At 44.4% G+C, this 19,926-nt stretch overlaps 1 protein-coding gene across 3 annotated transcripts in view; it reads right to left on the minus strand.

The window, feature by feature from the left end:
• Positions 1–19,926, minus strand: part of adam9a (ADAM metallopeptidase domain 9a) — a 44,443-nt gene that overhangs the window by 14,020 nt on the left and 10,497 nt on the right. The window contains exons 5-24 of one of the 3 annotated variants that reach the window (XR_002274526.1): positions 16,098–16,174; positions 14,716–14,917; positions 14,576–14,641; positions 13,915–13,986; positions 13,519–13,688; positions 13,330–13,411; positions 13,071–13,204; positions 12,664–12,835; positions 12,198–12,290; positions 11,764–11,868; positions 11,059–11,149; positions 10,708–10,813; positions 9,804–9,987; positions 9,579–9,659; positions 9,233–9,338; positions 8,563–8,710; positions 7,985–8,087; positions 6,978–7,007; positions 6,491–6,546; positions 2,876–5,888 (exon numbers count right to left, since the gene is read on the minus strand). Coding sequence is in view for 1 of the 3 variants with exons in the window: in XM_020595035.1 (XP_020450691.1) it covers positions 5,819–5,888; positions 6,491–6,546; positions 6,978–7,007; positions 7,985–8,087; positions 8,563–8,710; positions 9,233–9,338; positions 9,579–9,659; positions 9,804–9,987; positions 10,708–10,813; positions 11,059–11,149; positions 11,764–11,868; positions 12,198–12,290; positions 12,664–12,835; positions 13,071–13,204; positions 13,330–13,411; positions 13,519–13,688; positions 13,915–13,986; positions 14,576–14,641; positions 14,716–14,917; positions 16,098–16,174 (2,148 nt within the window). In the remaining 2 variants the exon portion in view is untranslated. Of the gene's footprint in view, positions 1–2,583; positions 5,889–6,490; positions 6,547–6,977; positions 7,008–7,984; positions 8,088–8,562; positions 8,711–9,232; positions 9,339–9,578; positions 9,660–9,803; positions 9,988–10,707; positions 10,814–11,058; positions 11,150–11,763; positions 11,869–12,197; positions 12,291–12,663; positions 12,836–13,070; positions 13,205–13,329; positions 13,412–13,518; positions 13,689–13,914; positions 13,987–14,575; positions 14,642–14,715; positions 14,918–16,097; positions 16,175–19,926 lie in introns of those variants that run through there. The other 2 variants (XM_020595035.1, XR_002274527.1) reach the window with 2 other exon arrangements.

Genomic DNA, 19,926 nt, shown 5'->3' on the forward strand with positions numbered 1-19,926 from the left:
AAGTATGAAATATTTTTCATTTAAAACAAAACTGTTTTTACACCATTTTAAATGGCGAATAGACTAATATTTAAGTTAAAACTATCAATATTTTTAAATATATTTATATTTGAATAAAAGTAAAATAAACTGTTACTTCAGTTTATTATTAAAGAACTTTTCTGTTCTTCCTAAAGTCCACTCTCATCTTCACTGTTTTGAGCGTGTTCCGCTCCAGGTTGTTGTGACTACATCACAGGACCACTGTCTGAATGAGACCAGTGATTGTTGTGTCATCTGTAAACTTTAGGAGTTTTACAGAGGGGTCCTCTGAGGTGCAGTCATTGGTGTAGAAGGAGAACATGCAATGCAGTGCCATGTTGACTCCGTCATCCACTGACCCGCTACAGTTTGTCCAGCAGGGGGTCTGTGATGTCCTTCAGGTGGGCCAACACCAGTCTCTCAAAGGACTTCATGACTACAGATGTGAGGGCAACAGGTGTGTAGTCATTCAATCTGCTGAAGGGAAACAGGTGTGTAATCATTCAGTCCGCTGAAGGGCAACAGATGTGAGGGCAACAGGTGTGTAGTCATGCAGTCCGCTGAAGTCTGTTAGGGACTGGGATGATGGTGGAGTGTTTATATCAGGAGGGGATGACAGACAGCTCCAGTGATCTGTTGAAGACAAGTGTGAAGATGGGGGCCAGCTGGTCAACACAAGGTTTCAGGCAGGAAGGAGTCACACCTTTTGGGCCTAGTGCAGGGAACAGGCCTTATTGGCTTTCAGATAATCTACTGATGCTGGACTATGATGTTGCAGGCACAAACATCAGCCCATTTGTAACACAACAGTTTTGTGCAACTTTATTACAGGTTTATTTTACCAGTAACACGATCACCATCTGCTTGAATAAAGCCTATTAAATGATAATGTGAAGCTGCAGGACATCATTTCTAATATTCCAGCAGACCACACCTGGATGGAGACAACCTCGTATCTACAAAATGTCTGGAGTGGCATAACCCGTTTTTGGCTTCCACAGGTCTGAGATCAGAACCCGTTTCTTCAGTCAACAGTTCAGTCTTCTGGATGTTCTGTAGTATAATCATTGGCTTGTTCAAATCATGAAAATCAGTCAGCGACAGAGTTCCACGTGACACAGCAACATTTAATAATGAAATAAAAACTCCACAGATCACAGTATTACATTTGCAAAAAAAAAGTCATACTGTATATAAAATCATAATAGAAAAGGTGAATTTCTGTGTTGCCATAGTGACAGTGACATCACTCACCTGGTGTGGTACAACTCACACATGCAGTACACACAGGTTTAGCATAAAGATTAGTTGTACTGGGGACAGCTTTTCTTTATTTGAGACTCAATTGCCCCGAGTCTTACCTCACAGGCTGCCTACACACGACCAACCCCTTGGAGTCACTTTATGTGAAGGTATTGAACCAGCAGTACTACAGTAAGCAGTGCTGGACAAAGTACTCAGGTAAAAGTAGCAGTACCAGTGTGAAAATACTCTGTTACAGGTGAAAGGCCTGTATTTAAGTTTTAGTTAAGGGAATATAAATATTGGCATCCAAATATACTTTGTGTCCCAAAGATAAATGTACTTATTATGCGGAACTGACCATTTTCAGAATACTGTAATTATCAATGCATTCATGCTTAATCTATAATATTACAACATAATTTGAAACTGCAGGGTAACCACAGCTGTTGGAAGTGCAGCTGAATATTATATAGAACCTCAACACTGTAGTTAAAGGCAATACTTGAGTTCTGTACTGGAAACAAATTCCTTGTGTGTAACATACATGGCCAATAAAGGTGATTATTGGGTGGTAGGAATCTCTGCCTGAAAAGACTCAACTCAGGGCCCAAACTCTCACCAACAGTCTCCTTCAGACTTTTGTGGATTTCTGGGTTTCATACAGACAGGACATATAGATTGGAACCCAACATATAAAGGATCAGTCCGCTGTCACTTTATGTATTTCTTTTAACCAAATCTCTTGTTTGGACTCAAACCAACGATGTTGTAGTTTGTTATATTTTCAGATGTAAATTGCGTGTAGGTAGCGCTGAAACACATACTGAGGCAGCACAATAGTGTGAAGCTTGAGATGATACACGCCAACAAACAGGTAAAAAAAAAAATAAAAATAATAATTGTTTAAAAGACTGTGTCTTGTCATCAATTTGAGCCATGTGTGATTTTCTAGCCTGTAGCTATTATGGATTCATAGGCTTCAGAAAAACCCCTGCTAGTTTGAAGCCTTAGGTGCGCTCACCAGTGATCACCCCAACATTCTCACAACTAGGAGGCACATTTTGTCAAGACACAGTTACTAATCTGTGGGGTGTAACGGAAAAGTAATATAATGAGAAATGTAATGAGTTACTTTTGACAGGGAGTAATAAGTAATACTATTAATTTTTGAAAAGTAATGAGTAATATATTACATTTTTTGAGTAATGAGCCCTACACGGCAGAGCACTGCCTGTATGCACATTTTTATAATGCCCTGTTTAAAGGTGTTTACAAATGGCATATAAAGGATAGTGTGTGTGTGTGTGTGTGTGTGTGTGTGTGTGTGGGACTGAGTCAGCTCCAGTGTGTGTGTTCATGGTGATGAGGGAACATGTCAGCCAGTGCAGCCACATGATCACTGGTGGGTTTAATGGTGTGTGGACACAGGGGAGCTCTGTGGCTCAGAGGGACGAGGGATACCAGGCACAAAAGGAGACGATCACTGTTGGCTTGAGTCTGGACATGAGATTTGTTGATTTTAAGAAAAATGTTGAATATCAGCAGACTTATTTGACCTTTAAACTGAGCAGTCAGAGGCAGCTGAAGCAGTTTACCCACTAATCTTTACAGTCAGGTTACTGAGTCATTACATGGACTTCAGCTTTATCACCTCATTCTCAACAGTCTCTCTTTTCTCACAATTAAAAGTCAGGGGGAAACACTGATTGCTCATAAATTCTTTGCATAAGAAGGATGGCACAACATTGGCCTTGTGAGTTATTATTAGTTGAGTCCTCATGTTCACACTCATTTCTGTGAAAAAACACTCGAGAACAAATTAAAGATAAACTAAAGCAGTTAAAAATATCCACATGATGTCCTCACATGACGATGCAGCCAGGCTGATTACCTGCAGTGTGCGACTAAGAACGCTAACAGTCAGAGGAAGCCCGTCAGACACAAACAGAAACGTTTGGCTTACTGATCGTATTAAAATTCCTGGTTTAACAGATTACATCCAGACTTCAACACTGTTCACATCTTCAACCTGGGATCTTCACTTTGGACAAAGTCTGGTTGGATCCTCACTCACTGCCAACTCTAGGCTTTGACAAAGCACAGTGGCTCATAACTGTTTTTCACTGAAGATAAAGTCACAATGACATTTTAACAGGAACTCTGATTCTGAAAACAGATGAGTACAGTAACTGATTCACAGTCACTTTGACCAATTTTCCATTTTTGATACTAAGCTCCGTTTCAGAAGAGATCAGGGTCATGACTGTGTCAGAGAGGGTCAACAAAAAGGGATCATTAGTTAAAGGGTTAAACTGAGCCTGAACAGTACATTAACAGAGATGTCCCGAGCTGATCCTGAACATCAACATCAGGTTCATCTGGTCGTATTTTAATGGATCGTGTTGTTTAAAACAAAGTAGATCTAAATCCCGTCTTTACTGAACTTCACTGTGTTTTGTCCTGAGCCTGCTGGAGATACAGCACCGTCCTCCTTAATGACCTCTGCCTCTAGCTGTTGATAATTAATGTGGATTCTGTGAATAACTTCGGGCCAAACTGAAACTTTCTTATAGACCAGGTAGAGGTGTTGATGCTACACTGATACGCTTACACCTGCTATACCAGCACAATGAGGGCCACCAAAACTCATGCCACACCAAGACATGATGTTTCAGACTTGTACTCCTGTAGCTGTTGAGAGGCTGAACCTTTAAATGCAGTGGGGATGTGCACTCCTGAATGTTATACCTACAGGAGCTGTATAGATTCCTGTGTCCAGCTCTGCCCACTGGATTGTACTGGACTTTTGGCTTGATCTAATTTGACCCCTTTTCTGTTCTTTACTTCTATTTTTTGTTTGTGTTGTGCATTTTAACATTTGGCTGCAAAGGAAATTTCCTTTGGGATGAAAACAAAGTTGAAGTTGGTTTTTCAGGATACTGGCTGAATAAATATGTACCAAACTATCTACAGCTACAGAAGATCCCAGGTGATGGATTTTAACAGTGGTGAAACGTCTCAGGTGAGAGTTCCTTGGTGACAAAAGTGACCGAGGTGAGTGTACTGTACATTCCCTGCAGAAACAGCAGCCAGCACAGTCACAAACATCGACATACCACACAGATCCAGAGGAGAAGAGCTGAAACCCACAGGAGCTCTGCACTCAGGTGCCATTGCATTCTGGGATTTTACTAATCTGGAGCGCTGTGTGAGCTAGGTGGTGGAGACCACAGCAGCAGCAGGAGTGCGTTACATTCCTATGACAGTGCAGCGCAGAGGGGAGGTGCAATCAGACAGCACCAGTGCTTTCATTCACAGAAAGGGGGAAAGAGAGAGAGAGTGTCCAGGTGCAAACTTCACCCAGCTGTGATGGTGACCTTTGTGTCTTCAAACCAGCCAATCAGAGTTAAGAACTTCTCAGCCTTTTTACATACTATTATTGCAATGAGTTAGCATGATAATAAGCCTCATATAATTAGCATCATAACTAAAACAAATTTTATAGAGTTCTGTTTCAACCCTTAAGTCAAAAACTTTAAAATTCAGCCAAGGTCTCGAACCAATTCATGGAATTAGTGTTGGCTAGTTAGCTTAGCTAGCTGCTAGACGGCTTCAGCTAAACTGAGAGAAGCAGTGTTGGTCGACTTCTGATGAAAATTAAAGGCCCTAGTGATTCAAAAGTTATTTATGCTGGTAAATCTCCCAGAGTAATCACTGTAAACTGCATAAATGTCATGCTAACATACAGAGCTTCAAAAAGCATGTCACAAAAATGACTAACAGTTGTAAAGTAATCGCCAATATGAGAATATGAGTGATACTATTAGGTGATCGCTATACACTCGTTTGGTTTGTAGTATTAAATTTAGGACACACTATTGATTACTAAACTATAATCATGAAGTTTGCTGTTGGCTAGCAAGTGTTAAGACTGGCTACCTAACTATATAGTGAATATTTACTGTGCTGGCATTTGTAAGAGACACTGAGAGTAAATTAAAACAGTTTTTACAGCTGGCTAGCTAGCTGCATAGTGGATGTTTTGTAATGCTAACAGTAGTATGGTGTTTGGCAGCGTTAACCCAACCAACCCTAACCCATGTCAGTGAACATGCTTGTAAGCTACCTAGCACCGTAAAGAACTAACATGTTTTCAGAGCTGGGCAATGACAAGTTTATCAGTTATTTGGCTTGTGTGTGTTCTGGAAATACAATTGGCTGGTTTGGTGACAGAGCAGACGCTGTGTCACCTGATGGAGCTCAACTGTTATCTCCAGATTGCACTTCAAAGAAAGAAAGCAGAGACAGACTGTACAGGACAGTAGCTACAGCTCAGTCCCCTGTTTTTTGCCAAGTTCCCAGTCTAGTCTGACTGGGACCAGTTTTCTGGTGGTCTGGTTCACAGTCTGGCCTCCAGCAGATGTCCACCATCTCTGCTCCAAAATAGTTTCCTGGCTGTTGTATGGTGACCGGTGGGTTAAGTCAAAGAGGAACAAGTGGAGGAAAAGAAAAATGGGGCTGCCATCCAGGTGTGGTGGGGGCTCCTGGTTGGTTAAACAGGTGGAGAAGGGGCGGGTCTTTGAGGCACCAGAGGTTGTGATGCAGCAGAAGGTTTCGGTTTTCTGAGAGAGAATTTAAAAAAAGAGAGAAGTTAGTGTGGCAGTTAACGTGCTCTGTCTAAGCTGCTGAGCGGACGCTGCTACACGGCTCTCTGTAAAATCTCCCACTGAGCTGTGTTCCCACAGTTCAGCAGAGAGGACGCTTCTCCAAAACCTTGGCCAACTGATCAATAAACACAGCAGAGTCCAGGTTCTACTTTCCTGCATCAAAGCAGCATTTGGAGATCATTAAGCTCAGAGCTGTGAGTCAGGAGCTCTGCTATGTGAGAGAGTGTTCCAGCTGTTGTTTCACTGTGACACAGTAATCAGCACCAATCAGTGATCAATAGTTCACATCTTCTCCTGCTCAGCTCATGTGCAGGTTGAAGCTACAGGCAGGAAACATTAGTTAGGCTTCATTAATGTTAACGCTGTTCTTCAGTAGCTGCCTCTAAAAACCGCTGATCTCAGGTCTGACCTGAACTGGTCACTGAGAAACCGATAACTTTAGTTATTGACAAATGATTAAAGATAACGATAGTAAGATTTGATAAGAGATTCAAACTAAACTGTGGGTTTAGTTTCATTCACAAGTTGAACAGAATATTCATTGGTTTTGTTCTTACAGAGGAGGAGGAGGCCTCAGGGCGTAGGATGGAGCCGTCCTGCTGGTCTCCACCACCTGATCAGACACATAAGAAATATATTGATATATGCAGAGCTGAACAACGTAATGATGAAAGCAGTTCTGAAAGTTATGCCTTTAAATCTTTAAAGAGGCACTGATTAAGATTTTCCACGTCATAGCTTCAGGAAACAGAACGTGATGGGAGGGGCAACGAGCGGTTTATGGTGTCGGTTTGGCCTGAGCCTCACTGGACTGTCTAGGCTGAAGAGACATTAGGAAGAGGAGCTTGAACAAAGCGTGAAACCACCTTCCTCAGCCGTCAGAAGCAGAGACACTGAAACCCAAGTCAAACTGGAGACAGTGATTTAATCCTCTACAGACACACAGCAAGGAAAACACTCAACAGGAAGCAGCAGAGCAGAGTACAGGGTACTGCAGTAGTAGTAGTAGTAGTAGTAGAGTATGAGTAGTGATGACTGTTTTACCTCCTGTGGCGGCAGGAGCTGAGCGTGGTGCTTCACATGGAGAGAGAGAGAGGATGTTAGTAGATGAAATAAGCTCTCATTACAAACAAACACACACACACACACACACACACACACACACCCACAGACATCTGGTAAGTTAGTGATGTGTCAATCAATCACCAATCCAAAAAAAAAAAAAAAAATTCAAATAGTAGACAACAAATTAGTTCAATGGGCAACGTCACCTCCTGCTGAGTCAATAGATGATTAAAACACAGAGGCAGTGATCATCACTGAGAAGCTGTTCTAGAGATCAACAGAATCATTTATTGATTGGTGAATTCATTAACCAGACCACTGATTAGTTCTGTGAGTGGGTGAGTACACTAATAAAACTACATATTAAAAAAGCACTAAGATAAATAAACCGATTCTGTGTGACCTGCTGCAGATGAAGGTGTAGGCACTGTTATCGCCAGCCTCCAGGTCAGCGAGATCACAGGTTTAACATATTACCATCGCCCTGACCATGACTCCATGTCTGTGTGGCCTATTGTAAATGTAAAGCTGCACAGACTGTGCAAGTGTCTGCACCCACCAGATGGATTCAACACCACCGTGCAAATGTTTTAGACACTTTAAATGCTTAAACTCTTCTCCATCATCAGTCATCTCCAAACTGTGCAGTCTGACAGCAGAGTCACAACTGCTCAGACACAAGCAGGAGATGGTCTGGTCCCCGCACATCAACACAACACTGTGTCATGTTTATCAGTGGGAAATATCTGCTTTGACAGGTTCTGACAGAACATGACCACCACATGTTCCAGAGACGAAGCCTTTAGGTAATGGTGAAAGTTGTTTGTAAGTAAGCAGGTATCAATTTACTTAAACTGTGCCTCTGAAAACAAATGTTACAAAGTCTTCTCACTACAAAGTGTCACCATGGTAACTACGAGCTACACCTCTCCATCCCCACTCAGCCTCTCCGCTACCCCCTGTCGGTCTGGATGCGGTAAACCCACCCCGTCTCTGACGATGTTGTTGCTGTTGCCCCGGACAACAGGTGGGGGCTGTGCTCTGGGGGGCGGTCCTCTGCTGGGATTGGCTGAAGCTGTACCGTCAGCCCTGGAGACCAGACAGACAGGACAGGTTTACATCCACATTAGACTTTATTTAATTTATTTTATATTTTTTCTGGCATGTCAGCTGATTGTTACAGGGAGTTTGTAGTTGTGCCATGACACTCATCTACGCGCTGATGTAAATAACAATAAGGCAGCAGATACTGAGCCTTACTGTATTATTTACTGTACTCAACCTGTAAGCTACTCCTGACACTGCAGCTGCCTTGGTGCAGGGACACAGCTGTTGTAACTCAGACAGGACTGTCAGTGTTTCAGCGTGTTCGGATGTAGGCCTGTGTATCTGTAGTGTTGTACTATGGCCTTCTGGGATGTAGAGCTGCACACAGATGAACGGTTCCCCTCAGATTCTGATTCTATGACTGACAGCTTTACGGCTGTCCTTTATTGCATCACCTAAAACCTGAGAACCCTCTGTGGTGCTATACTGGTTGATGTTTGAGTTGGATGAGACTCACTGGTATCCCTGTGACCTCTTCCTGCGGGCCAGCCCAAGTCGACGCAGCAACTCGTTCCTGCGCAGAAAAACAAACGCACCCAGAGCGAGCAGAGGAAGAACGAGGAAGAAGAAGACCAACAGGCCGTCTCTGAGAGATGTGTCTTTATCTGAGGACGACAGACAAACACAGTTTATATTAAAGTATTAGAAACAACAATTGAGGAACGATACTGTTACCAAGACAGACAATTTACAGTCCACATGTGGTGCTTTTAATGTGAAACTCTTCAACAGGAAGTGTTGAGTTTCTTAAAAAGCAGATTTACAGTGGTTAAAAATACAGGAGGGAGACCAGTGTTCCTATTAACCAGAGGAACTGTTGTACCAGTGGACTGACTGACTGGTTTTTAGTCATGAGTCTATAAACACCACATCGATCACTGTCCTGCCTGGTTTCACAACTGTAATTTCAGTTCAGTTTATGTTTTTAAGGCTGATTATCCTGAATAAAACAAACATTCACTTGCCATTTTCTATTTTAATTTTCCTCTTTAATTTTAATTCTGAGTAAAATCCTCATTGCGACAGAGCGTACCGGGGTTTGATCAGGACAAGGTGAATCAGTGCATCTCCAATCAGACACATTGATCCTCTGTCAGTCTGTTATCACAGTTTAAAGGCGGCTGTACCATTCCATGTAGGTCCGCTGTCCACGCTGCCTCCGTAACCTTTGACCTCACAGGAAGGTGGAGCCCAGCTGTCCTCACAATGACAGTTCTTGTTACTGTTGCACACCTGAGAGACAAGACAGTGACTGAGGATACAGTCAGGTAGTCAGGTAAACAGACGGGTGGTGAGGTAGACAGACGGGTAGTGGTGTAAACAGACAGGCAGACAGACAGGTAGTGAGGTAGACAGACAGGTAGTGAGGTAAAAAGACGGGTGGGCAGACAGGTAGTGAGGTAGATGGACAGGTAGTGAGGTAAAAAGACAGGTGGACAGACAGGTAGTGAGGTAGGCAGACAGGTGTCTCACCCCGTGTCCGTGACATTTCTGCTCCACATCACAGTCGTAGTTCAGGATGTCAGCGCTGCGACACTCAAAGTTCATACACACCTGAACACCACAGAAGAAGACACATATCAGTCAGCATCTCATTTCCCTCCCTTCATACTCCTTTCACCTTCTTTCCCTCTAAATTTTATCTCCTGTTTCCTCCCTTCCTTCTTTTCGTTTCCCTTCCCTCTCTCCTCTCCTCACCTTGTTCTCTCCACACTTGGTTCCTTCATTCACCATGCCTGGATCAGGGACATCTGATCCCAGTGAGAAGTCGACTCCGAAACACTCGCCCCCGGCGATCGGTGTGGTGATGATCGACGGTTTGATGCCAAAGACTGTCACCATCTGAACATTGGAGCACTGCAGTTTCCCGCACAGAGCGTTTCTGTGGAGGAGGAGACAAACATCACCCTGTCAGGTTATGGGTGTAAGCATAGGGCTGGCCCTAAGGTGTGTGTGTGTGTTTTTCTGTTATGATCATGTGATGTGACCTTGGACATGCTCAGATGTCCTCAGACCAGATCTGGGCCACCTGCGTATGTGCTCCTAGACCCAATTCCTCTCCGACCTCTGACTGTACGAGCGCTGTCAGAATGGTCAGATCAGAATCCATGTGGTCATTTTAACGTCTCCTCCTCTGCACATACAGCCTGTCGTCATCATTCGGTGTCGGCCCCTCACAGACCAGTAACAATAAACATGGAGGATAGCGAAGGGGTCAGTGGAGAGACCAGGACGGTGATATCTGACACTGTGCTGGCTGTAGCAACTCATTAACTCTTATTACTGTCTGGACAGGTCACCACAGTGTCTCTGAGACCTACAACACAGGCATCATCAGAAACAGATGCTTCTTTTAAGGAAGGGATGTCTCATTGTTCTAGAGATGTGTTTGATTTGTTTCCTGTCCCCTCACCTCTTTACCTGCATCTCTCACACATTTGTTTTTAACTAAGCGTTTGCGTGGCTACATCACATGAGCAGTGGAGGCAGAGGCTGTCTCTTCTGTCTCTTCATGGTCGTGTGTCTACAATTCTCCTCTGCTCTCTGTATTGCGCACAGCGGACATCTGAGACTGCTGGGAACCACCTGCTGTGTGTGTTACCTGCTCTCACACTTCTTGAAGCCATAGTTGTGGTAGCCACAGTTTCCGAAGCGATCTCCTTTACTGTTGACGTCTTTGAAACAGATTTCAGGAGCCGCCTTTGCCTCTGAGGAAGAGGAGGAGAGAGGAAGGACAGTATGCTTGTGAACCCAGTGATACTGAAACAGAACTTTAGAAGTGAAAAGTCACAAAGTGAACCGTCTGAACAGTTTGGGTCGGTGGTTTTTTCACTAGTTCTACTTTGAGTTCACCACTTCCACTACTTTACCTTCCAGCACTACACACAACGTCAGTCTTTATCACTAGTCACCATGAGAGCACGTCAAACTGTAAAGAGTCAGCAGTACGTACTGTCTCCAAATAAGGCCCGACACTGGTCGTCGTAGTGCTGACACTGCCCGTTGTAGCAGTAGGCCTGCTGGCCCCTGCACGGCTGCCCATTCTGTAACACACGCACATAGAAAGCCTTAATAAAAGAATAAAGTTCAGATAATGGCAGAACACGGAGAATACACACCGACCGACTCACAGACGAGGAGGAGATTGTGAGCAGACACAGACGCATTTCAGAGAGTGTGGGTCATTTGGTGACAGGTCAGAAAATACCTGTGCTTTGGGAAACACAATGTAAAGTGCTCCGACTGATATTAGGGTGTAAAGCTCCCTGTGAGTCGTCTGATGTCTCTGTAGTTACTCAGAAGAAAGTGTGATGGGAGGTGAAAGACCCGCTGGCTTCACTGGCTAACACGCAAATACAACGAAAATCCACACCTCAGTACTGTGCAGAGTGCAGGAGCTCATCCTTTGTGGAGCTGCTGTATTTTGATTAAAATACAGTTAGTAGCAAGTTAAAATGTGATTACAAAAATGAGTAAGGTCAAAGGTCAAACGGAAAAGCCAACACACGTTATGAGGCCACACAAAGCAGAGCTGGAAGAACGCTGGTAAAAATGGACATTAAACTAGACTCAAAATCTGAATGTCTGCCAGTAAATAAAGCTGAGACAAATGAATCTGCAGCGCCCTCCGGAGACCGCCCAGCCTACAATGGCTCACCTGGACAAAGACGTCACTCTGACAGAAGGACGAGGAGCCGTTGCAGTATTCAGGTAGATCACACTCACCTCTGCGGGAGCGACACACTGTTCCTCCTGGAAGGAACTGAACACACATACACACACACACAGAGGCTCAGTGACGGTGGAAGCTCAGAGCGCTCGTCATGTACTGAACAGAAAAACCCGAATTCAAACTGAAAGCAAAGGTAAACGCATCCAGGTAAGATAAATACAGTGTGTGTCCTCTCCACTTATGGAAGCCAAGCTTGTTGGGACATATTGCTCTAAATCAAAACCACAGTGTGTGATGTGATCAATCACCCAATCAGTTGATGACCTGCTCGCATTATGCAGCTAAACGTGTGTGGAGCACGACTGTTATATTTTATAAGACCTAATCATGTCTGGTGACGTCAGCCAGGTGGAGGTTACCTGGCAGTGTTGGCAGCACTCTCCGTAGGCGCACTGGGCTCCAGGCTTCAGTTGACAGGTCTGGTACTCACAGCACGGGTCCTTCTCACACTCCTGCACACGGACACGTGTGCGCACACACACGCACACGCACGCACACGCACACACACACACACACACACACACACACACACACACACACGTGGTTCTAATGTGGTTCTCAGCAGACCTGACCCCCACCCCCCCAATCCCAGGCAATTTTTAGGAATATTACTCAAAAAATTTTCTGCCGTTATGTTAATACTATAAAAAATATTACTAAAGTATATTTAGTAATATTTTTCTGACCACTCACTGATATTGATACTGATTGTTTTTTTAGATTTTCAGAGCCATGATGCTCAGTGGTTAGACTGGATATAAGATGATTCCTCATGGTTTTCCCAGGTGAAGCCTGATGTCTAATCTGAAAAACAATCCCACAAACCTTCTGTGATCCACAGTCACACTCCTCTCCCATGTCCACCAGTCGGTTCCCACAGTAGGGGGCGCTGTAGGCCTCATCAGGCCGTGGGACGTTCAGGAGACACGTTCCCCCCATCAACAAGATCATCTTCTCAAAATCATCAGAGCTACAGCTGCTGAAGTTTCTGGATCCGCTGCAGAGCAGAGGAGGAGAAGAGGAGGAAACGAAGAGAGGAAGTGGAGAAGAGGAGAGAGAGACAGAGGAGGTGGAAAATAAAGACGAGATTAAAAAGAAGGAGATGACAGAGAACAGATGAAGAGGAGGACAGAGAAAATGTGTAGGACGAGGAGCTGTTAAATATAAATGCATGTTTGTGTATAAACAGTATAAGAGTGTATACTGTATATCCGTGTGTGTGTGTTTCTTACGTGGCTCCAGAGTTCATGATGCAGGCGGGGTCAGGGCAGGTGCAGGAGCGCCCGTCGTCGTGGTTCATTCCAAGGTTGTGACCAAGTTCGTGAGCCACGATGGACGCAAATGAGGGAACATTGTTGTTGGTGAACTGAATGAGAGAGAGAGAGCATTATATTTACCAACCTTCCCATGTAACCTGAACGCAGCATCAGTTAGTGACCAGACAGTGAAGTGGTTTTCTTCTTCACTGGTGGATAAAAGTGCTCAGCGCACCGCATTGATCCCTCCTCCATGACTTCTGGAGCAGACGGTAGAAACGAAGGCCATCCCTGCTGTTCCTCCAAAACTCTTCTTCCTGCAGACATCATCATCATCACTATCATCAGACACAAGTATGTGTGTGTGTGTGTGTGTTTTGGTGTTTAGACGTGAGCTGTGCCGGACGTGTGTGTATCCACTAACAGGATGAGCTGTGCTGAGTCGTGGCGACGGCGGGGGACCAGCTCCTTCTCTCTCCACTGGGTGAACCGGCTCAGCACTTCCCCGGCTCCTCCTTCGGTGCTGATCGGGTTCTGCTGAGTCCAGATCTCCAGACCAACCAGGACCACACGAACGTTCAACTGAATGTACATCTGAACACACACACCTCAAAACTTTATAATTTTTAGGCTTTATCACACATTTGACTCTGGGTGTTTTTTACAATCCAAAACATTTAGAAACTTTATTTTATGACAAACATTCCACCCTGATATCAAGATAACAACACTAAAGGAACATTTGTACACACTTTATTTCAGCCCTGCAGAGAACTATTCAGGACCATTTGTAGAAACCCGTTAGTGTGTGTTTACTCACACTGTCTACGAGGTTGGCCAGATGAACCATCTCCTCCCTCACTGCTGTCTCATTCCTGTTCATGTAATTATACTGAAGGAAAGAAGAGATAAGAGGCTGTTCAGTGTCATTATTGTGTGATCGGCGTCTCTCTTTACTGTAGTTATTGTGTGATCGCCGTCTCTCTTTAGTGTTGTTATTGTGTGATCGCCGTCTCTCATTAGTGTTGTTATTGTGTGATCGCCGTCTTTCTTTAGTGTTGTTATTGTGTGATCGCCGTCTCTCATTAGTGTTATTGTGTGATCGCCGTCTCTCTTTAGTGTTGTTATTGTGTGATTGCCGTCTCTCTTTAGTGTTATTGTGTGATTGCCGTCTCTCTTTAGTGTTATTGTGTGATTGCCATCTCTCATTAGTGTTGTTATTGTGTGATCGCCATCTCTCTTTAGTGTTGTTCTTGTGTGATCGCCGTCTCTCTTTAGTGTTATTGTGTGATTGGCGTCTTGTGTACATGTTTGGACACACACAGGTTCGTCTCTGTTGTTACCTTCCACATTTATGTCATTGAGTTGACATGTGCCCTAGTTTCCGAGTTGTGTTCAGACGTTTGAGATTTGCTTATGCAACAGGGCCAACACACATTAACATCAACGATGTGAGCCTTCATGTGCAGTGTGCGTCTCACCCTGTCGTTATCGACCACCACCAGCAGCTCCACGTAGTGAGTCTGATAGAGAACAGCTCGCTTCACCTGCAACGCAAAGAGGCTCCATGATTTTATGAATGAATAACCTGTAATAAAGTGTTACATGCACTTGAACTCACCCTGCTGTGCGGTCTGTGCTGGACTGCCTCTGGTTCATACTGAGCACGCTCTGTGCCATTGCTGTGGTCATGCTCGCCATGTGGCGTTCCACACCCCCGGGGCTGTGATGTCACATCCTGTAGCCGATACACCAAGTGTTGGTCGGGGGCGGAGTCTAACGGCTCGATACCGTAACTGACATCGGTGAGATGTATCACTCCTCTGAAGGAAGAGAGAGACATTGTTTTTCAGTCAGAGGGAGACATCACGTCTTCACGCCACAGCCAAGACCAACTCCTGCAGGTTAAAGGAGCTCAACCTGAGACTTAAAGGCTCAGTTCACCCGAATTACAAAACCACACTTTCAGGACCAAATAAAGTCTTTCATCAGATGTTTTGCTTTCATTTCCACCTTTCACTGTAACAGCACCTGTCCAGTCAGATAGTTTTGGTTTTCATTTTTGTTGTACTTCAGCTGGGACGTGGACGGAGCTGAAGCAACATCAACAGGCCTACAACAGCCCACTATACCAACTGTAATGGAAACCATCTGGAACCCTTCGCTGCTTGCAGTAATTACAACATGGTGGTTACTGCCATCTGTGAAGAAAAGATCCTTACAAATCTGAGTGTGTGGGCGTGTGTTTGACTTCAGTCCTACAATGATAAATGAAGTCAAACTGTTAATTAATCCTGCATGAGTGTGTGAAGCCCACCGCAGTCTGAGGAGACAGACGGAACCATCTGTGAGCAAAATAAAAATAGGAAAATAACTGTTCCTGGGAGGAGAGTGTGTACAGTGTGTATAGAGTGTGTACAGTGTTTACAGTGTGTGTACAGTGTGTGTACAGGGTGTATAAAGTGTACAGTGTGGGTACAGTGTGTGTGTGTGTGTGTGTGTGTACATGTTTGAACCCAGAGGAGAAACAGAACATAACAACTGGCTCTGTTTGACGCAGACACATAATGTGAACTATTAATAAAGGTCAACACTGTTTTCAGGAGGCGGGGCCTCAGTCAGGGTTTATGTCACTCACACAGTGTGTTTATTATGGTAATACCTTCCTGTTTATGAAGCCAGTCTGTGACACTGCTTGGTACCTGCTGATATATGGGTGAGTCTCATTTGTATTATTTTTGTCACCTTAGATTCTGATTTTTCCGAGTAATGCCACGTTCTGCTACTTCACACTGTGAAGAGACAAACCTTGCACTTGTGTTTGATAACTTCAGTTCTTTTCAAAAATCAAATGAATCAACCAAACACACTAGAACCTTCAGACTTTAACAAACCCCGGTGGGAAACTCACTAGCTACACAGTATGTACAGTGCTTAAAAGAAACCTGTGTGTTCGCTACCCATGGTATTATCTGCCATTTCCAGATGGAAACTGTGTGTTACCTGAGGCCGCTGCAGATGCTCATGGCAACAGAAGAACCCTCCATGTCCTGAACGAAGCCCTGATAGTGGCAGTGATTCTGTAAACACACCAACACAGACACAGCGGGGTCAAAACACCAAGAACACACCCTCACGTTTCCTTCAGTCCACTTTAACTCAGCTTAACAGACAGGTTTCTGAGCAGCAGAAATGAAACATCTCTGTGCCTACAACTACAGGGATCACAGAAGTCCAGAGTGTAGGATGGTGATGATGTGGAGATCCAGGCAGAACCAGCCGGCGGCTGCCGACTGTGGACAGGTCCAGAGTCCAGGTCTGAGGTCTGACCGCTCACACACTGTGACTGTGTGTTTAAGGCTGCTTCATCAGCACTGCTCAGCTGTGTCTGACTGCGTTTCAGTTTCAGTCTGGGGGCCACTGACAGAGAAGCAGCCTGAGCACTGAACATGTGTCACAGCCTTTATCATTTGCCTGAAAGCAAATGAAACAGGTGCACAGAGTCTCTGCGAGTCTGATCGATCACAGCAGGACTATGAACGTGTGCAGCAGTAAATGGCACGACACCTTTAGCTTCTGATGCTAGTGTTCACTGTGTGAGGAGGCGTCTTGAACCTGAGCTGTCAGCTGATGTTTGTGGACACACACAGGTGGACCGTGCCTGTAGCCTCAGTTACTATTAGCATGCTACTGGCTGACAGATACTCTATCATGTTAGCAGCCGGCTTTTCTATTAAAGGAGGTGTATAGCTTAAAATAAAAAGCATGTGCAAAGCAAGGACGTGTGTCGTGTACAAATTCACCTCCATACAGTCACAGGTTTCCAGCAGTCTTACCTCATCTGTCTATAAGCTGTTAGAACAGCAACATGTTGCCGACACACCCTCCACTGTTTGTATACAGGAGCCCTGACTGCACTAAAACAACAGTACTCTGTTCCCCTGAAGACCAAGCACTGCACATGGAGGGAGTGACAAGAAAACCTCACCTCAGCCTTGAGCTGAGGGACGCACACAGTTACATGTTAGTTACTGTCCACATCAACAGTGTCTACATGAATACGTGGAGGCAGCGATGTAGTTGTAGAAAGACACCAGCAGGGGGCACACATCAGCTCCACCAGCTGACAGGTCCTGCTGGGTTGTACTGATTTCAGAACCTACTGCAGTATGAGCATTCAATCGAAGTATTCTCCTTGACTAAAGGTGATTATAGCTAGTATGGGGGCTTCCTGCCTCAGATTAACCGTATATCACGCTTCTGTGTTATATTTTAAACATTACGACCCATCTGGTCTGTTTTACTGGTTTACAAGACTGTGAGACTATATTTTACTGGTAATACTGGCCCTTTAAAATATAACCCACAAGACTGAAATGAAAGTAATCTGAGGCCGAAAACCACTTTCTGTAACAAAGTACTAGCTGTAAGTACTTTTTGGCACGACAGACAACACTGGCAAACAATTCAGCGATTATTAATTCTAAAAAAGTGGGTGAGGGAGTCAAAAGAGAAGAGAAAGGAGGGACAAGATGACTCAAATGTCCAATACTAAGAGATTACAGGAGAAAACACAACCGCAGCACCCGCTTGTTATGGTGTCATACATGTGCTGCTTTGTCTTGTGCTGTGTTTGCAGTTGTTTTGACTTCTGTGTACACACCTTATGTTGTTGTTTGCACCTGACAGCACATTTTGTTTCACAATAGCTAACTGTTAGCTGTTGCGCCGTTGGCCCCAGAGAAACAAATGTGCATCCCTGCTGTGTGCTGGTACATGAGTGGACTGGGAATAAAAGTCAGTAGAGGTGAAAGAGAAGATGAGGAACACAATACATGGTTCTGTATACAGGTGTGACAGAGACTGAACACAGTGAACAATGAGCTGTGTGATCTACATTCATCTGTCAGATCACACAGGTGTGAGAGCTTTCAAAGAAATCTGAAAAAATGTTTAAGAGGAAGAACAAGATGCCAGTGGGGACAATGACGCGGCTGAGAGGAGCCAATAAAACACTTCCTGTGGAAAATGTTGAATAAGCATCTGTAAGGAAAAGTCATTGTTCCTCTCAGAGCGGTTTTCTCTGTCGCTCCGCTTAATAAATACATAAGACCCGACCCAGCGCTCCTCACAATGATGAAAGTAAAAGAGCGTCAGTAATGTGTCTCGCATTCAGAGCAGTGGTCACACTGTACGCTCCAGTCCTGTTCCTTAGACGGGATCTGTCAATATTTTGGTAAATCTGTGGGCAGCTGCTGTGTGCAGTGTCCCCATAGACCGAGTGTCACTGGGTCACCGTGGAAACACAGCAGGCAGGTTCTGCAAGGGCGGGATTTTATCTCCAAGCACGTTCATTCATTGAGGCCACAGCAGCTGCAGCTTACTGTGTGCTCACCTGATCGTCACCTGTCGTCCAGAGTCACACGTGTAGAGCACCACAGGTGTATTTACATATGGTGGATGTGAGTTCACCGAGTCCAGAGGATCATTAATCACCGATCAAACAGAGATAGCAAAACTAGCAAACAGAGAGAGGGAGCGAGAGAGAAAACCTCGAGGTCGACGGGGCAGTAGGTCAGCTGACAGGAAACAGCAGTGCACTAAACACACACAGACTCAGAGGGGCTCCCATCATGCCTCTGTCGCTGGGAAAATTCTCGTTTCTACAAAACCAAACACCCTCAGTGACCTTATGCTGAGCGGTCTGCACCAGTGTTTCATTGCATTAGGTCTGAGTCACACTCTGCTTCATTTATATGGCAAACGATGTGTCCTGGGCTTTGCTCCATAAAGGCAAAACAGGAGGAGCAAAAGCAGAGCAAATGTAAGATCATAAGTAAACAATGTTCAAATTCAAATCTATTTACAGACGGTTGTGATAGTTAACATTTAATATAAAGAAAGAAGAGAGGTGGATGAAACATGCCAACATGTGCAGCGAGTAACTAAATATTATAAGACATTCAGTGATGAAACTATTACTCAAATAATTCTGGATTCTCCGCTGTTGGACAAACAAAACAAAATGTCAACTTGGACTCAGTGATTTCTAACAATTTACAGAATAAACAACAAATCTGTTACATAAAAGAATCGACGGCTTTACCAACCAGACAGACACGGCTGTTTACGGCATCTCACTTGGATTTGGTCTTTTTAAAAACAGCTACTTTCTTGGGGAATTTGCACCATCATCAAAGAACACGGTTATATTATTAATATTAACTTGTGGCCCTGAGTACAAAGTTAGTTTTAACACATTTACTGTTGTGGTTTGCACTGTGTTCACATGTCAAAATTAACAGTAAGATGAACACAAACGTTAGCAGTGGCAGCCCCAAATGTTTCTATCAATCAAACAAATAACAGGACATGATGGATGGATCTTCATGCTATGTCCTGTAAAGAGCCGAACTTCTGGGCAATGATGTCAATGAGACGTGGCGACACAGGACCGAGGGAGGAATCGATCCAAACTGGCTTGAATGCTGGCTAAGGTGGCGTGTGGGTGAGAAAGGTGCAATGCAAAGATGTGCCGCAGACAAATTCACATTCTGACACGCCAACATCCGTTTGTTTACAGGAAGCACATCCCTGTTACTAACCACATCCAGGTTCTCTGACAGATCAGGGGCCAGTTTCAAGAAGGAGGTTTTGTCGAAACTCAGAGTTTGTTAACCCCGAAATGAGGGCAACTCGGAGTTTTTGGTTTCAGAAACGGAGGTAACTTAAACCCGTGAAAGCGGGGTAAGTTAAATCAGTTTCAAAAAGAGAGGTAATCTAAAGACAGTTACTATGGCAACTTACTCTGTGAACCTAACCTAATTGGGAG

Source organism: Monopterus albus, unplaced genomic scaffold (assembly GCF_001952655.1).
Source record: "Monopterus albus unplaced genomic scaffold, M_albus_1.0 scaffold26.1, whole genome shotgun sequence".
Lineage (NCBI taxonomy): Eukaryota > Metazoa > Chordata > Actinopteri > Synbranchiformes > Synbranchidae > Monopterus > Monopterus albus.